This window comes from Balaenoptera ricei, chromosome 8 (assembly GCF_028023285.1).
Source record: "Balaenoptera ricei isolate mBalRic1 chromosome 8, mBalRic1.hap2, whole genome shotgun sequence".
NCBI classification, from domain to species: domain Eukaryota; kingdom Metazoa; phylum Chordata; class Mammalia; order Artiodactyla; family Balaenopteridae; genus Balaenoptera; species Balaenoptera ricei.
Genome location: NC_082646.1, coordinates 57,580,840 through 57,600,686, shown reverse-complemented (window position 1 = coordinate 57,600,686; position 19,847 = coordinate 57,580,840). Strand labels below are relative to the sequence as shown.

Here is a 19,847-nt window from a genome sequence, read left to right as displayed (position 1 = left end):
CTTTTATTACAAACCACCATTTCTTTTATGTTCAATCATACTGCAAATAAAAAATTCAAGAACCACTGATAACTACTGAGAACCTGAGATTAGAGTATTGCGCCTCCCTCTTTAACTGTCATATACTTATTTAACATATGCATGTCACTAAGAAAATTAAAGACATGACAGAAATTATCTAGTTTGAATGTCTTCCCTTTCCCATTGATTAAGCAGGTTTAGTAAATTCCTATTCATTGAAATTGGTTAATGTATCAGGAAGTCTAATTAAATAAATATCTTGGTTAACAATTAAAATACAGATTACCATCTTTATAAATAACTTTAGCCTAATACAAAGAGTATACTAAACACAATTTCATATTTTTTCTATATATTTTGGTTCAAAAAGCAACTCAGGATTCTCACTGTGACTCCCACCCAAGCTAAAATGACACTTTGCTTTTGGGGTGGTGAACGAATAAGTCCTTTAAACTGATTTTGATTTGAGTAACAACGTGGCAAAATAAAATGAAGAGTAACATTAGGTTCAAGACTCCTAGATTCAGTAATCCTAATTCAGCTAGTGGTGTATCTTTAGATATGTCACAAACTCTCTGATCCTCATTTCTTCATGTATAAATAAAGCAGCTGGACTAAGCGACCTCAACAATTATTCTTCACTGGCTTATATTTCTCTTAACCCCAAAATATTCAATATTTTTTTTGGCTTAGTTCTTATAAGAGAAAAACATAACAATTATAACTCTAGCTCCTGTAGATCACATGGATGTATCCCTAAAACCGAAGACACAAAAACCATGACATGAAATGAAACTTTAAGCACAATCATAATTGGTAAAAAGGTCATTCAGTTATACAAGCATTTTCAACAAGTTCTGTCAAAAGGAAACTAACTATAAAGGAAGATCCAAATGAGTTTAAGAGACATGAAATTTGAAGTAACAAAACTCAAGGAAAAATTCACCTCTAAAATCACAATGCAACAGCAACACTGCTTGACAAACTTAAGGTGATTCAAGACAAGTGTTACTTACTGTGGGTTTTTAAAGCACATTCATTCATCTACTCAACAATTATCTATTAATCACCTATTGTGGGCTTTCCCACCCATCCCAATCACTATGTAATGAAACACTGAATGTTCTATGTAAGTTAACACTGAAGGACATTGCTAGTTACCTATCCAGTATCAATCTCCTCTTCTTTCTTACTACTACAACTCTGATTTTGTTCAAGAAAGTACTTGCCTCTTCAGATACCTTATAGCTAAGGGTCATGTGAACCAATTCTGGCCAATGAGATGCATGAGGAAATCTACTGGGTGAGACTTACAAGGTTCAGTTGACCTATGCCTTCTGCCCCTTCCCCTGCTTTTTGTCCAGAGTCTGCACACAATACCTGGAGAGGGAACAATCAAAGCCACGTGCTAAGGATGGCAGATTAGGAAGGGTACTTGACGGCTTCATGGAGCTGCTGAACCAGACCTGAACTGCTTACCACATGACTTCTTATTACAAGAAAAAAATTTAACTCACACTTGTCAGAATGGCCATCATCAAAAAGAAAACAAACAAATACTGGTGAGGATGTGAAGAAAAGGGAACCCTCATACACTGCTGGTGGGAAAGTAAACTGGTGCAACCACTGTGGAAAACAGAATGGAGGTTTCTCAGAAAACTAAAAGTAGAAATACCATATGACTCAGCAGTTCCACTCCTGGGTATATATATCTAAAAGAAACAACAATACTACTCGGAAAAGATACATGCACCCAATGTTCATAGCAGCATTATTTACAATTGCCAAGGTATGGAAGTAACCTAAGTGTCCATGAACAGATGAATGGATAAAGAAGATGTGGTAGATATATGCAATGGAATACTACTCAGCCATAAAAAAGAATGAAAGTTTGACATTTGCAGCAACACAGATGGACTTGGAGGGCATTATGCTAAGTGAAATAAGTCAGAGAAAGACAAATACTGTCTGATATCACATATATGTGGAATCTAAAAAATACAACATATAGCATTATTGATATATATCAATAAATTTAAAAATCTTTTATTTTATATTGGAATATAGTTGATTTACAATGTTGTGTTAGATTCAGTGTACAGCAATGTGATTCAGTAATACATACACATATATCTATTCTTTTCCAGATTTTTTTCCCATTTAGGTTATTACAGAATATTGAGTTCCCTGTGCTATACAGTAGATCCCTGTTGATTATCTATTTTATATATAGTAGTGTGTATATGTTAATCCCAAACTCCTAATTTATTCCCCCCCCACACCTTTCCCCTTCTGGTAACCAGAAGTTTGTTTTCAGAGTCTGTTTCTGTTTTTTAAATAAGTTCATTTATATCACTTTTTTTTAGATTCCACATATCAGTGATATCATATGATATTTGATCTTTCACTGTCCAACTTACTTCACTTAGTATGATAATCTTTAGGTCCATCCATGTTGCTGCAAATGGCATTATTTCATTCTTTTTCGTGGCTGAGTAATATTCGATTATATATATGTATGTGTACCACATCTTCTTTATCCATTCATCTGTTGACAGACATTTAGGTTGCTTCCATGTCTTGGCTATTGTAAACAGTGCTGCTATGAACACTGGGGGGCATGTATCTTTTTGAATTACAGTTTTCTCCGAATTTATGCCCAGGAGTGGGACTGCTGGATCATATGGTAGCCCTATTTTTACTTTTTTAAAGGAAACTCCATACTGTTCTCCCTAGTGGCTGTACCAATTTACATTCCCACCAACAGTGCAGGAGGGTTCCCTTTTCTCCACACCCTCTCCAGTATTTATTGTTTGTAGACTTTTTGATGATGGCCATTCTGACTGTGTGAGGTGATACCTCATTGTAGTTTTGATTTGTGTTTCTCTAATACTTAGCGATGTTAAGCATCTTTTAATGTGCTTTTTGTCCATCTGTATGTCTTCTTTAGAGAAATGTCCCTTTAGATCTTCTGCCCATTTTCTGATTGGGTTGTTTGTTTGTTTTTTATATTGAGCTGCATGAGCTACTTTTATATTTGGAGATTAATCCCTTGTTGGTTGCATCGTTTGCAAATATTTTTTCCCATTCTGTGGGTCGTCTTTTCATATTGTTTATGGTTTCCTTTGCTGTGCAAAATCTTTTAAGTTTAATTAGGTCCCATTTGTTTATTTTTGTTTTTGTTTTGGCCACACCCGCGCGGCATGTGGGACCTTAATTCCCCGACTAGGGATCGAACCCATGCCCCCTGCAGTGGAAGCAGAGTCTTAACCACTGGACTGCCAGGGAAGTCCCTGTTTTTATTTTTGTTACTCTAGGAGGTGGATCCAAAAATATATTGCTGGATTTATGTCAAAGAGTGCTCTGCCTATGTTTTCCTCTAACAGTTATATAGTTTCCGGTCTTACATTTAGGTCTTCAATCCATTTTGAGTTTATTTTTGTGTATGGTGTTAGAGAATGTTCTAATTTCATTCTTTTACATGTAGCTGCCGAGCTTTCCCAGCACCACTTGTTGAAGAGGCTGTCTCTTCTCCATTGGATATTCTTGCCTTCTTTGTGGTAGATTAATTGGCCATAGGTGCGTGGGCTTATTTCTGGGCTTTCTAGCCTGTTCCATTGATCTGTATTTCTGTTTTTGTGCCAGTACCATACTGTTTTACTGACTGCAGCTTTATAGTATAGTCTGAAGTCAGGGAGCCTGATTCCTCCAGCTCCATTTTTCTTTCTCAAGATTGCTTTGGCTATTCGGGTCTTTTGTGTTTCCATACAAATTTAAAAACTTTTTTGTTCTAGTTCTGTTAAAAATGCCATTGGCAATTTGATAGGGATTGCACTGAATCTGTAGATTGCCTTGGGTAGTATAGTCATTTTGAGAATAGTGATTCTTTCAATCCTAGAATATGGTGTATCTTTCCATCTGTTTTGCATCATCTTCCATGTCTTTCATCAGTGTCTTACCATTTTCAGAGTACAGGTCTTTTGCTTCCTTAGGTAGGTTTATTCCTAGGTATTTTATTCTTTTTGATGCGATGGTAAATGGGATTGTTTCCTTAAATTCTCTTTCTGATCTTTCATTGTTAGTGTACAGAAATGCAACAGTTTTGTGTGTATTCATTAATGAGCTCTAATAGTTTTCTGGACTCAAAATATTGAAATTATCATTTGATATTACCAACATGTATCTAATGGACAAATAATAGGAGCTGCCTTCACTAAAACATCAGTACTATCATTTTATTGCATGTTAAAGGGATATGAACTGGTGCCAATCCTTTTGTAACTTATTTAAAAATTACATGGTAGATATCTGCCAAAAAAGGTATCAAGAAGTCTTTTATAATTAAGTATAACAAAATAAAGCCACAGGGGACTTCCCTGGTAGTCCAGTGGTTAAGACTCACGTTCCCAATGCAGGGGGCCCGGGTTCAATCCCTGGTCAGGGAATTAGATCCTACATGCCACAACTAAAGATCCCACATGCCACAACAAAGATCCCACGCGACTCAACTAAAAGATCCCGCATGCCCCAACTAAAAAAAAAGATCCCGCATGCTGCAACGAAGACCCTACATGCCACAACTAAGACCTAGCGCAGCCAAATAAATAAATAAATAAAAATTTAAAAAGTAAAGCCACCCACAGAAAACAAATGAACCACTTAATAAATTATTAGAAGGCAAACAGGAAATAGAACCCTGTCAGCACCCGAAAAGCCACACACAAGCCTTTTCCTGATAGTAATTCCTTCTTTAACAAGTATAACTATTACCTTGACTTTTATATTAATCACTTCCTTATTTTGCTTTATAGTTTAGTTTTACCTTTTATTTTCTTTTCTAGGTCTCTTTAACCTACTATTGTTCCTCCATCCTTTATTTTTTTGCAATTTATTTGAGTCACCAAATCAAGTAATTTGATGGTGACTCAATTCTATAATTCCTGGATTTTGCTGACTGCATTCCCATATTCCTCTGTCCTTTTTTCCCTGTAAATCATCACTTTAATCTATAGCCTGCATCAGATTCAGGTTCAATTTCTGTGGCAAAACTACTTCAGTGGTGGTATGTTCTTTATCAAGAGGCATTAATGTCTGATCATCTCTTCATGTGATGTTAAGAGATGTTAATGCTGAGTATCTAAAACGTTTTCTCATTAGGGATTACAAAATGATATTCCCATTCTGTCAATCTTCCATCAGTGATTATAAACCCTATAAATATAAACTTTACTAATTTATTGTTTTGTTATACAGTGGTACAGTTAATACTGAAAAGTCAGGATTAAAGTTCAATTCTTTTTGTTTATTTAACAATTTTCAAAATAATAATTTGGTCTCCACTGGCATCCTCCAAAGGTAACCAGTTTTTCTATTAGTATTATGATGAAGTCATGGATTTAAGACATATTCAATGTGTTTTAATCCACTACAGTTATTTTCCTTGTGATGCTTAAATTGTCCCATCTTAGACAATGGAAACCTTTTTAAGTTGGCTCTTGAGTCTTTCTGAAATGACTTTGATACAGTTCATACTACTTGGAATGACAGGATGTTTCTTGGCTCATTATGCCCCAGAACTGGAATCAGCCACTTTTCCGAGACACCTTGGTTTACTTTAATGGGAAACTGTATTTCAAGACCACGATCTGGGTGCTAAAGGATGCTCACTGCTACTGGGTTGGCCATTGTTTTTAAGTCTTTTCAGTGGACAGTGCTAGAAAATAATAAAATTAACCCATGAGTTCATAATGATATTTGTTTTTCCTTAACTTTTCTGTCTTACATCTTATTTCTTTTTCCCACACTGAGAATCTTGGTTTTCAAGGACACCACAGATGATATAATTAGAACATCAGTTATTTTTTCCTCATATTATGCACGTTTTCAGAATAACAATGACACCACCATCACCAAAGTGATTTAATGAAAGGTTCACAAGTTTTTTGCATGTACTCTTCCCATTCTTTCTCCATTTGTTTTGTCTTACTATAGCTCCACTGGGAAAACACATAGCCATTAAAGACTACATGTTCTCTGTATCTGTCAGTTAGGTTTAGTTACATGTAACTACCAAGTTAATGCTCACCCAACATTCTTTTTTAAATCTTTATTTTGAAATAATTTGACATATAGATGTGTTACAAAAATAGTTCAAGTACATCATCACCCTGTTTCCCCTAAGTTAACAACTTACATACTCACAGCACAATTATCAAAACCAGGAAATTAACATTAGTAAAATACTATTAAACATAAACAGATTTTATTTAAATTTTGCCTTTCCTCCCAACCAACCCCCCACCAGATCCTTTCCGTTTGAGGATCCATGTCTCATTTTGTTCTTGTGTTTCCTTAGTCTCCTCCAATCTGTGACCATTCCTCATTCTTTCCTTGTCTTTTCTGATCTTGACAGTTATTTTGTAGAATACCTCTCACTTTGGTCTTGTTTGATGTTTTCTCTAGATTAAGATATACATTTTTGATGAAAAATTTCACAGAAGAAATGTTGTGCATTATATCAGAGGCTACATGATGATGTAAATACCTTGATCATTCGGTTACAGTGGTGTTGGCTGCTCATTCCACTGTAAAGTTAACCATTTCCCCCTTTGTAACAGGTAAATGTCTTGGGGAGATACTTTGAGATTATGCTAATATCCTGTTTCTCCACAAATTTGCACCCACTAATTTTATTGTCTGTCAGAGATCTTCCCTGCAACAATTACTACTGCAGTATTTCCCTAATGGTAAATTTGTTATTATTCTCATTCCTTCTACACTGCAGGGAAATGTAGTCCCTGCAGTGCAAAAGGAATTAATTGATATTCACCTGCAGGGAAGACCTGTCCCTTCACCCCCATTTATTTATTTATTCAATTAGGTACTTATATAAGTAGGAACTCATAGGTATTTCTTTTCTTCTAAGATTTAAAGTCTATCATCATATAAATTTGTTGCTAAAACAGTTCTGCTTTCACCACTGAGAGCTCCTTCCAGTTGGCACTGTGTACTACTGAGATGCCTAAATTATTTTTTGAATATGTCCTTCATTTCTGTCATTCTAAGATATTCTAGGTTTATCCTGTATTTTCCCTGCCCATCTCCTGAATCAATCTTGTCTTTAAGGGGCACTAGTTCCTTTTAATGGAAAACAATATTTTGAAATAAAAATCTAGAAGCTAACAGTGCTCATTGCTACTGGGGTATCATTGTTCTTAGATTCCTCTCATGAACAGAGGTAAGAAATACATGTATGTATATTAAAATGTACAAATGAATACATTTATATTTATTTCTATATCACCCACCATTGAGGTTTTGTTAGTCTTTTTGGCTATCTGAAGCTCATTCACTAGAAGATCCCTATAAAAAGACTCATGGGGAATTAGGTCTTCGATAGCAGTTTACCTGTAGTCTCTATCTAAAAGTCAGTTTGGCTAGACATAAAATCTCTGGTTCACATTTTTCCCCCTTACATATGTTATGGCATTTTCTTCTGGCATAAGTCATTGCTTTCAAATATAGTGATGGCAGTCTTATATTCTTTCCCCTATAAGTTACCTGGTCTTTTTGTCAGGATTGCCAAAGTACTTTCTTCAAAGCCCAATACTTTTACTAGAATATGTCTTGATGTTGGTTGTTCTGGGTTGATTTTCCAAGGTACGCAGTGTCTTTTAAATACGTAGTCTCATATCCTTTTTTTATTTCAAGAAGTTTTGTTAAGCATAGTCTTTAGCATTTTTGTCTGTTCCCTTGCTTTGGTTTTCTTTTTTATGGACCTCTGTTGGATTTTCACTGCGTATCTTCAAATCCTTATCTCTTTCTCTCAAATCTTTATCTCTTTATTCATTTGCTTTTGTTTTTAACTTTTTAAAAAAACAAACACCTTTCCATCTGCTATTTATTAAGGTCAATAATTCTTGTGTTTGTTGACTCAGATGTTATTCATAGATTTTTGAAAAATCATAACTCTACCACCTATTAAGTTTTCATATGTTTAGTAAGAATGTCTTTTGGGTAAGCTTTCATTCTCTGCAGTGATGTTATTCTACCTCTTATTCTCTTTTGTTATTATAATTCTGTGGGATTTGACCTGGATCTTTTTTAGTTGCTCATTTTCATGGCAAGTAGACAGTTTTTCTAATTCCACAGCTATAGAGCTCTGCATTTTTTATATTAAAAATTAAAGTGGGGCTTCCCTGGTGGCACAGTGGTTGAGAGTCTGCCTGCTAATGCAGGGGACATGGGTTCGAGCCCTGGTCTGGGAAGATCCCACATGCCATGGAGCAACTAGGCCCGTGAGCCACAACTACTGAGCCTGCGCGTCTGGAGCCTGTGCTTCGCAACGGGGGAGGCCACGATAGTGAGAGGCCCGCGCACCGCGATGAAGAGTGGACCCCGCTTGCCGCAACTAGAGAAAGCCCTAGCACGGAAACGAAGACCCAACATAGCAACCAATCAATCAATCAATAAAAATAAATAAATAAATCTTAAAAGCAGAAACCTACCATTAAAAAAAAAAAACAAAAGAACTACCAGATTTTATTAAAAAAAAAAATTAAAGTGATTTACTTTATGAGGTCACCTAACTCTAGCCTTCTCCCATACTTTTATTTGCACCTTCTTTTCTGCTTGTCTCCATTGTCCCTATTGTACTTAATTTAGATCCTATTCCCAGCAGATTGCACAAAGCTCTGTGTGGAGTTTAGTCCTGGAAGGGAGCTTTGGCTGGAGAAATTTGAGAAGTCATAAGGCCCAGAGTACCGAGTCCCTTTAAGATCTTAATTTCACATACTGTTAACAGTTTTTTATTTTTGCCATCAAAATGTTCCTTTTATAGGGGAATCTGTAGAGAGTCAAAAACCATGCCACTGATATTTTCCAAAAATTATGAATGATAACTTAAATTATCACCTTCTGATTCTAGTCACAACAAACTCAATCAGAAAAGAAAACTTCAACAGTTTCTCTAATCGTGAAACGTTTTTCTTTTCTTCTTCCTCCCTTCTCTCCCTTCCTTCCTTCCTAGGGAGTGGAATGAAGAGCTAGTATAATACTAAAAACTAAATAACGATGGTATTCAATTACAAAAATTGTATGAATATCCTGAGCATAGATGCCCTGTATACAAAACTATTCTTTAAAATTCTATCAGGCATTTTCAAATTGATAGAATTTTAAAGAATGGTTTTGTATAAATAGGGCATCTACACTCAGGATATTCACATAATTTTTGTAACTGAAGGTCATCATTAAGTTTTCAGTACTGTACTAGTAAACTTTGGTTTAGTAATTTATCCTGTAGCTATTCTCTCCACTCTGTCAGTATTACTTCAGGAAGGCAAAGTAAACAATATTAATTATTCTCCTTAAGACTGAATTCAGGGCTTCCCTGGTGGCGCAGTGGTTAAGGATCTGCCTGCCAATGCAGGGGACACGGATTTGAGCCCTGGTCCAGGAAGATCCCACATGCTGCGGAGCAACTGAGCCCATGCACCTAGAGCCCGTGCTCCGCAACAAGACAAGCCACCGCAATGAGAAGCCCGTGCACTGCAACGAAGAGTAGCCCCTGCTTGCCGCAACTAAAGCAAGCTCACGAGCAGCAAGGAAGACCCAATGTAGCCATAAATAAATAAATAAATAAATAACTAAATAAATAAATAAATAAATAAATAAATAAAAGACTGAATTCAGAAAACCTATTTCAGAATGCAGGCCATAACATCCATTTCTAGATACCAAATGCAGTATAGGAAAGTGTGCCAGATTATCCCTTAACTGCTACATTTCCTATTGAACCAATTTCACAAAAAATGAATAAATCAACTCATTAATTGCAATATCAAAAATGTTTCCATTGTATCACCAACCCAATAAATTGGAGTCTTTGGGAAAATATTAATTGATAAGGTAAAGATCCTTCCCTGAATGATATTAAAAGTTTTAATCCCTCCCCTCACCAAAGCTTCTTAGCAGCACACCATGACTAGGCCATCTATGTGCCATGGGCTAAGAAAAGCTTTTTTCCTTCTCCTGAGAACTTGACTGTTGGTTAAGTTCTGCTCCTCTTGTAAACCAAAAATTGGAATGTCAACTCAATCACTAGGCCACAGAGCTCATGTTATCAATAACTTCTAATGGACGAACTACATCTGGATTGAGAAAAAAAAAAAATATGTAAAGCACTGAGAACAGTGTTGGCACATTGTGATGATATACGTGTCAGCTATTTTATCCACTACAACGTAAGCTTCACGAAAGCAAGGATTTTACTCTGCTTTGTTTACTAAATTCCCATGCCTAAAATCATGTTTGGCACATAGTAGGTGCACAATAAGTATTTGTCGAATGAATGAATAAGAATCATTTTGCTGTTAGAATAAGAGAAACAGAAGAGACACTATTTAAGAGAAAGAAAAAAACCAGAGAACTAAATGTCTTGCTCCTCCCCTCCTTTGCTTTTTCAAGAGATGTCCTCCCTTACAGACTTTCTTTTAATTGTACTGAGAGTCAGAACATCAGCATTCACTGAGGAATATTTTCAGAAACAGCTGTATGAAAGCCATTATTGTCCAGTTGGCCCTCTGCATCCTCAGATTGAAAATATTCAGAAAAAAAATTCCAGAAAGTCCCAAAATGAGAAACTTGAATTTGCCACACACAGGCAACTATTCACATAGCATTTAGATTGTATTAGGTATTATAAGTAATCTATGGATGATTTAAATGAAGTATACGGGAGGATTTGCATAGGTGATATGCAAATACTATTCTATTTTATATAAGGGACTTGAGCCTTCTTGGATTTTGGTATCAGCAGAGGTTCTGGGACCAATCCCCAGAGAGACCAAGGGATGACCATATTTGTTTTCAAGGTTAGGAGAAGACTGCCTTTATAACCTTGATACTCAAACTGTGGTCCTCTGACCAGCAGGCATCAACATCAACTTGGCCTCTGTAAAAATGGTGAATCAGGTAAATCACTAGGTAAACATCATGCATATTAAAATTTGAGAAGTACAGTTCTAGATCACTCTAGTTAAAGGCATAGGCTTTACAAGAATCAGAGTTCAAATCTAGACTCTGACACATTATTATCTATATGACTTGGGCAAGCTTATAAACTTCCAAATTCCTTCATCTGTAAAACTGAAATAATAATAGTACCTCAAAGAGCTGCTAATCCTTTTATTAAGAGGATTAAATAAAAATGCACATGAAGCATTTGGTAGGCTCCAAAGAAGCAGGACATGCCCAATAAATGTTAGTTGGTGTTATTGTTGAAATTCCATCCCCTGCCTATAAGGCCCCCAACAGTGAAATTTTAGAATTAAATACAAGAAAGAGCTTTACTTTATTGAGGAAATAGTTTGTTTTTCTTTCTAATTTAAACTATACAATGACTCCCCCTTCAAAATCAGTGTAAAATTTAAGTTCACTTAATAGGAATATTGCCTCTTAAATTTCTATTGCCTTGACCTCTTTGGTCTTGATTTAAATACATTGGAGAAGAAGCAAACAGGAATGAATGACCAAACTGAATGACCAAATGAATATTAAGTCTAAACTCAGAACTAATCCTTAGGGATGCTACTAAAAAAATCTGGAAAATTCAATAACATTATATAGTAAACTTGAAAATTGCTAAGAAAGTAAATCTTAATGGTTCTCATCACAAGAAAAAGTTTTTTGTAACTTTGTATGGAGACAGATAATTACTAAATTTATTGTGGTGATCATTTCACAAGGCATACAAACGTCAAATCATTATGTTGTACCCCTGAAACGAATAATAATGTTATATGTCAATTATACTTCAATTTAAAAACATCTTAAAATTCAATAGTGGGTTTAGACTACTTCAAAATTATTAAGTTTTACTGATGTAGGCTACAAACTGAATTTTAAGATATAGAAAAGAATTTTTCAAATCAGAAATATGGCTTATGAGTAAGACCACCAAAGATATTTGAAATCATATAAACACTGGTCAAAGGAGGACAATAAGCAGGATTTTTGCTAAAAGCAATGCTTAATATGTGCGAACATTATACCCTACATTAAAAGGCATAATTACTTGTTTTTATGCAATGCTTGCAGCTAGGGGATGACTTTATGGTTAATTCCCTCAAAGCAGCAAATAAGGTAAAAACATATTGCTTTCAGGTTCTAATCAAAACAGTAAAGGAAAACTAACAGTAGAGGAAGAAAGCATAATAAGGAGAGCAAATTCTCTCCCCTGTCATTAAAAGGTATGTTATCAACAAAAAGTATTAACTAAAATGATGTTAGACAAAATTTCAGTTGGTTTCTCTGCTTCTAGAAAAGTTAGGACTTGGTTCTGTCCTTCTAAAAAGATTACGATTTGATCTGCTCAGTTAAGCATACTAGGAAACTCAATCAGGAAATCAAGTTTAATAATTATAATTCTTGTAGACTTAAGGATTTGCTAAGGGCAATCCAGAACAAAACAAATAAAGAAAACCAATCCACACCCCCCCCCACACACACACACAATTAAAGAACTGGCAAAGGACTTGAATAGATATTTTTCCCGAGAAGATACAAAAATGGCTAAGAAAAGGTGTTCAACATCATTATAGCCAATATGAAAAGGCAAATCAAAACCACAGATACCACTTCACATCCATTAGAATGGCTATTATTTTAAAACAAAGAAAAGAAAGTGACAAGTGATGTGTAGCATGTGAAAAAATTGGAACCCTTATGCATTATTGGTAGGAATGTAAAATGGTGCAGTGGCTGTAGAAAACGGTACGGCAGATCCTCAAAAAATTAAAAACAGAACTATCATCGGATCCAGTAATTCTACTTCAGGTATATACCCAAAAGAAGTGAAAGCAGATATCTATACACCCACTTTCATAGCAGCATTATTCTCAATAGACAAAAGGTAGAAGAAACCCAAGTATCCAGTGACAGATGAATACATAAAATGTGGTAGATACACACAATGGAATATTAGCCTTAAAAAGGAAAAATTCTGATACTTGCTACAATATGGATGAACACTGAAGACATTAAGCTCAATGAAAATGAGACAGTCACAAATGGACAAATACTGCCATGATTTCTCTGAAATAAGGTTCCTAGAGTTAGTCAAATTCATAGAGAAAGAAAGTAGAATGATGGATGCCTGGGGCTGAGGGGAGGAGGAAAGGGGAATTAGTGTTTAATGAGTACAGAGTTTCAGTTGGGGGAGCTAAGTCTGGAGATGAATGGTGGTGACAGTTGCACAACAACACAAATGAACTTAATGCCATAGAACTGTACACTTAAAAATGGTTAAAATGATAAAATTTTATGTTATGCATATTTTACCACAATAATTTTTTAAAAGTTCACTAATATCTTGTACTCTTAAATTAGTAACAGATATTATGTTTTGATGATATGAACATTTTTTATTTAAATTTTTTAAATGTTCAATATAAAAGACCAAAGTCCTCAATGGTTTTTTTGCTGCTGCTGCTTTTTTTTTTTCATTAAATAAAAGGAAAATGTACCTCCTTTTACAGGAAGGGTTAAAAATTTTCAAATTGAGGGAATTTCAATTTATATAGCTGGGAAGAGGAGTAGAAAAGAGAAGAAATTACAAAACAAAGCAAAACAAAACACACAAAAAAAACCTTGTTTAGGTGTTTCTTCCTCCTTTTTAGTCTCCTCATCCTCTAAGCTGGGACTTTCCCGGGAAGAGTTGTCCTGTTGGCTAGAGTTTTTCAATAGTACAGGATCAATTTGTGCTTTCAGGAGCGCAAGAGTCTCAGCCAACTCGTTTCGATTTCTAAAAAAGTGGAAAAAAAAAAGACAGCATAAAAATCTTTCTTGTTTTCTAAGACCTGTGTTGCCAGGGGTTGCGGGGGGAGGGTCAGAGAATTGGGAGCCTGGGGTTAGCAGATGCAAACTAGTATATATAAGATGGATAAACAACAAGGTCCTACTGTATAGCACACGGGACTATATTTAATATCCTGTGATAAACCATAATGGAAAAGAATATGAAAAAGAATATGTATAACTGAGTCACCTTGCTGTACAGTAGAAATGAACACAACACTGCAAATCAACTATACTTCAATAAAATTTAAAAAATCTTTCTTCTGTTCTAAAGAGATTTCAGAATATATCTATTAGAAATTAAAATTTTAAAAAGAAAAACATATTAAGAACATCCAAAACACTAGTACAGCTAACCCTAATTAACCTTAAATTTTAAAATTACTTACTTAGGAATGAATACATATTAAAATAAACTCTTCCCCAAAGAGGAATCTTAAGACTATTCTATTGATTTGAATGGCAATGCAAATGTCTTTGGTTAAAAAAGAACAGTAGGAACAAAAATTAAACAAAAAGCAAATTTTGATAATTTTTTAAAATACTATGCAATGTCTAGGGAGTACAAAATCAACGGAAACCTTGCTTGAAGAATTTTTTTTAAACTAAATGATTCAAGTTTTTGATTCATTTGGGAATAAGAACTCTTTTCCACCTACATAGAGAATAATATTTGAAACTGCTATGGAAGTCTACTAACACAGTTCAAAACCCCCCAAATTTAGGTTATGGATGCTGCTTTGTCAATTAGAGTTTACAACTACAGGAAGGGAATTCATTTTGAATAAAAAATACAAGAAAATTCCAAATAAATAAGATACCAATCTACAAATCATCTGTTTTTACTACCAAATCCGCAGGTGTAGTATGGTCAATTTTAATGCCACTTACAAACAAGAAAACTAATTTAAGTATTTTCCTGCTCAGATAAACAGGGTGTAACAGTGAAAATAAAAAGGAAACCCTGGACTAAGAGTTGAGAAACTTAGTTCTAGATCTGACACTAAGTTAATTAAACAGCACCATGATCTTCCCATCTGTGTCATCAAAGCACTGTGCATGCACCTCTAATTCTAAGTAGTTAGTATTAAGATGAAACTACTTGTTTTCTTATCTGTCATGCCACGTATGTCCTCTATCCTCTGTTTCCACCTCTGTGTCCGATTCCACCTCCATCCCACCTAGCTGCCTTATGAAGTAAGCTCTAAAAAGATGTTTAATGAATTAATAGAATCCCTGTTCCTAAACTAAATGGCAATGTACCCCTGGACAGGTCATATATCTTCATTAGCCCTGAGTTTCCTTATCTATAAAAGACTGGATTCTCTCAAGTATTATTAAATTGTCTTCCAAAGAAAGTAATAAAATTGCCAGTGACTAACATCTTTCAGAAATTAAAATGACAACCATTTTGTCATTGTGTATGACAATGAACACAGGTTTATACATATTATAAATATTGTGCATGGGAATGAATACATGTTTATATATATTATAACTATCACATTAGCATATACAATAAAATGAATAGTTTTAGAATTTTAATTATCTAATAGTAGAAGGTCAGATTAGATGCACTTTCAAGATCATGTCTGGTACTACATCCACTTTACAAAAAAGGAAAATTAAAACCTAGATATGTTAAATAAATTAATTTTTGGCTAAGTTTCTATCTCTGAACTTCATTAGACCAACCTGATTCTAACCTAAGCCTCTATCCACTTAATGTTATTACTATGATGTTTCACTGAGAATTCCATTTGTTATTTTTTGAGGTCATGCTGGGAACTGCATGACCTCAACCCATTTGTTATTTTTTGAGGTCATGCTGGGAACTGAAAAAAATATTGAAGTATTTCACTATACCTATTTTTAAAAGCTGCTGAACATTAGAAGAGTGCCAATATTGCTAGAAAATCCATGTCAATTACTTCCACTACTCTAAGCAACAAAAAAATTTAGCAGAAAAATTAATTAAAAACTCCCCTAAAGGCTTTTAACCTGACTACTGTATTAAAATGCAAACCTAAAATAGCCATTATTATATGAAAACAGAAAACTACCCATCTGGATTTCTCCTGTTTCGATCTTACAATTAGATTTAGTATGCTAAATAATTTTTTAAAAACCCTAAATTAGAACTAGAGGATATTTTAATAAATATAAATATATTAAAATTATATCCAAATTTCTTACTTCTTACAGGACCTTTTATTTTTAGTACGATTTTTAAAGGTTACTTTCCATTTACAGTTATTACGAAATACTGGCTATACTCCCCATGTTGTACAATACATTCTTGAGTCTATCTTACACCCAACAGTCTGTACCTCCCCCTCCCACTGGTAACCACTAGTTTGTTCCCTATATCTGTGAGTCTGCCTATATTTTGTTTTATTCACTAGTCTGTTGTATTTTTTAGATTCCATGTTAGTGATATCGTAAAGTATTTGTATTTCTCTGTCTGACTTATTTCACTTAGCATAATGCCCTCCAAGTCCATCCATGTTACGGCAAATGGCAAAATTTCTTTAAGACTGAGTAGCATTCCATTGTGCATATATATGTGTGTGTGTGTGTGTGTGTATAAATATATGTACACCACAACAGATCCATGTATGTTAATTTTGTTTCCTGCAACTTTTCCAAATTCACTGCTGAACTCTAGTAGTTTTCTGGTAGCGTCTTTAGGATTTTCTATGTAAAGCACCATGTCATCTGCAAACAGTGGCAGTTTAAGGCAGTTTCCTCCTTTCCAATTTAGATTTTTAAATTTCCTTTTCTTCTCTGATTGCTGTGGCTAGGACTTCCAAAACTATGTTGAATAAAAGTGGTGAGAGTGGGGATCTTTGTCTTGTTCCTGATCTTAGAGGAAATACTTATAGCTTTTCACCATAGAGTATGATGTTAGCTGTGCGTTTGTCATATACAGCCTTTATGATGTTGAGGTACGTTCCTTCTATGCCCACTTTCTGGAGTGTTTTTATCATAAATGGACGTTGAATTTTATCAAAAGCTTTCTGCATCTATTGAGATGATTATATGGTTTTTATTCTTCAATTTGTTAATGTGGTATATATCACACTGATTTGCAGATATTGAGAAATCCTTGCATCCCTGAGATCAATCCCATTTGATCACAGTGTATGATCCTTTTAACGTTTTGAGTTTTTCTTTTTGGCTGCGCCACATGGCATGTGACATTTTATTAGTTCCCTGACCAGGGATCGAACCCGCACCCCCAGCAGTATAAATGTGGAGTCTTAACCACTGGGCCAGAGAAGTCCCCTTTTAATGTATTACTGGATTCGGTTTGCTAGTATTTGGTTGAGGATTTTTGCATCTATGTTCATCAGTGATATTGGCCTGTAATTTTCTTTTTTTATGATATCTTTGTCCAGTTTTCATATCAGGGTGATGTTGGCCTCATAGAATGAGTGTGGAAGTGTTCCTTCCTCTGCAATGTTTTGGAATAGTTTCAGAAGGATGTGTTAACACTTCTCTAAAGGTTTGGTAGAATTCATAACTGACTCACTTTGCTGTACAGCAGAAACTAACACAACACTGTAAATCAACTATACTCCAATAAAAAAAAATAATTAAAACAAACAAAAGGTTTGGTAGAATTCTCCTGTGAAGCCATCTGGTCCTCTACAGGACCAGGATATTTATTTATTTGGTTGCATCAGGTCTTAGTTGCGGCAGGCAGGCTCCTTAGTTGTGGCATGTGAACTCTTAGTTGCGACATGCATGTGGGATCTAATTCCCAGACCAGGGATTGAACCCGGGCCCCCTGCATTGGGAGCATGGAGTCTTAACCACTGTGCCACCAGGGAGTTCCCTACAGGACCTTTTAAAGTAGACTGTGGATTCTAACAACAGTTTAGTCGTTTTGCCCTCCCTCTCTCCATTGTTTTCTTTTCTTTAAAACATTTCTTCACTGAGGCATATTAAATCAGAAATATTCCTCCAAAATGCCATGTTCTCTTATGATCTCAGGTGTTTACATTTCTGTTCTCTTCAGCCCAAAGTGCGTTTCAGACAAACTCCAATCATTATTTCAAAGACAAACATAGAATGGATAAACGTGGTATATCCATACAAGGGGGAATATTATTTAGCCATAAAAAGGAATGTAGTACTGATTCTTACTACATAGATGAACCTTGAAAATATTATGCTATCTGAAAGAAGCCAGACACGAAGGCCACATATTGTATGATTCTATGTATATACAGTGTCTGGAAAGGCAACTTAGGGAAACAGAAAGTAGACTGGCAGCTGCCGTGGGCTGGGGAAAGGGAAAATGGTGAGTAAATGCTAACGTACAGGGTATGGGGTTTCTTTGTGGGGTGAGGAAAATGCCCTGGAGTTAGATAGTGGTGATAGCTACACAACCTTGAGAATATACTAAAAATCACTAAATTATATTTTTAAAAAGTGATGGTGACTTGGACAAGAATGTAGTTATGAAAGGAATGAGGAACGTTTAAACACTGGATACATTTTGCATAGAGAGCTGACTGGATTTGCTGCAAGAATGGTTGGGAAGTGAGAGAAAAAGAAAAGCTAATGATGTGCCTCTCAAGTTTTGGATCCAAGCAAACATGGATGTTATTAACTGATGGGAGAAACATTGAAGTGGAAAGGCTGGAAGCTCAAGTTATGGGCAGATTGACTGACTCTGACTTAATGGATTCTTAACTATCTGTACCTAAAGTTAATCTAGACTTGAGTGAAGTAGAACATATCATTCTAATTATTATAATGCGGAATATGATTTTTCTTAGTCTAAGGGATGTTCAGAGTTAGAATTAGTGGTAGGGATAAACCGTTCAGAAGCAATTGACCTGATAGCCCAATTCAATTAAAAAAAAAAAAAGACAAAACAAAAACACAGCCAAGCATAGGTATCATCTTCTGCCAAGTATGGGTTAGGTATCTGGTTCCTCCATAGCATACTGGAGTGATCTCCATCACAGATCACATTTATGACATTATATTACCATTTACTACTTCCCTGTATCTTTCTCCCACAATATGGAGAGCTTAGGAATGGAATCATGTCTCTGTACCTCCAGAGCACAGAACAGTTAGTTATACAGCAAGTCTTTAGCAAACACCTGTAATATATGATTCCAAGGTTTACCAATAATCTTTTTCATGTAAGTCCAAATTACTGAGTAGACAAAAAGGAAGATAATTGAGTATGACAGTATTCCTTAAGGGGGCCAAGAAACTGAAGGAAGGTATTAATGAGTGATATCAACAGCAGTATATTAATAACAGAAGTTAACATTAGTGAGTGATCACTATGCTCCAGGAATTACTCCAGAAGCATTACATGAATTAATTCATATAATTCCAATATAATCTGATTAAATAGGTACTATTTTATAAGTACCTATTAAATAGGTACCATTTTATAAGACTAGGAAAGTGAGAACATGCAGAAAGGTACAGTAATTTGCTTATGGTCACAGTTAGTACATATTAAAGGCAGAACTAAATTACAGACAGTCTGACTTCAGAGACCATCTTTTCAATCACTGTGCTATATTAGCAGCAGAAATGTCTTGACAGATTTTCTAATTATGGGTTCATGAAAACTCTGTATACTATTTAGAAATCAGCTCTTTGAAAATGATTGTCAAACCACTATCAATACTTAAAATATTTTTATTGAGGTATAATTGACATCCATTGAAATGAACAGATCTTAGGTGTTCAGTTAATCAGTTTTGACAAATGCATACATCTGTGTAATCCACACCTCCATCAAGATAAGGAATATTACACATCACCCCAGAAAATTCCCCCCTGCCCTGTTTCCTACTCAATCCCTCTCCTCCACCAAAAGCGAAAATGAATTACAGTTTTGAACACTGTAACCATAGATCAGTTTGGTTAATTCCAGAACTTAAATGGAATAAAACAGTATGTACTTTTTGGCTTCTCACACATGATAA

The 19,847-nt window shown here is 35.0% G+C and overlaps 1 protein-coding gene and 1 long non-coding RNA gene across 2 annotated transcripts in view; one reads left to right on the top strand and one right to left on the bottom strand.

Moving 5' to 3' along the window:
- Positions 1–19,847, bottom strand: part of RSF1 (remodeling and spacing factor 1) — a 182,132-nt gene that overhangs the window by 36,806 nt on the left and 125,479 nt on the right. Inside the window, exon 5 of the mRNA XM_059930728.1 lies at positions 13,671–13,825. Coding sequence (XP_059786711.1) covers positions 13,671–13,825 — 155 coding nt within the window. The remainder of the gene's footprint in view (positions 1–13,670; positions 13,826–19,847) is intronic.
- Positions 1–19,847, top strand: part of LOC132370542 (uncharacterized) — a 96,572-nt gene that overhangs the window by 47,726 nt on the left and 28,999 nt on the right. The gene's annotated exons all lie outside the window — the stretch shown is intronic.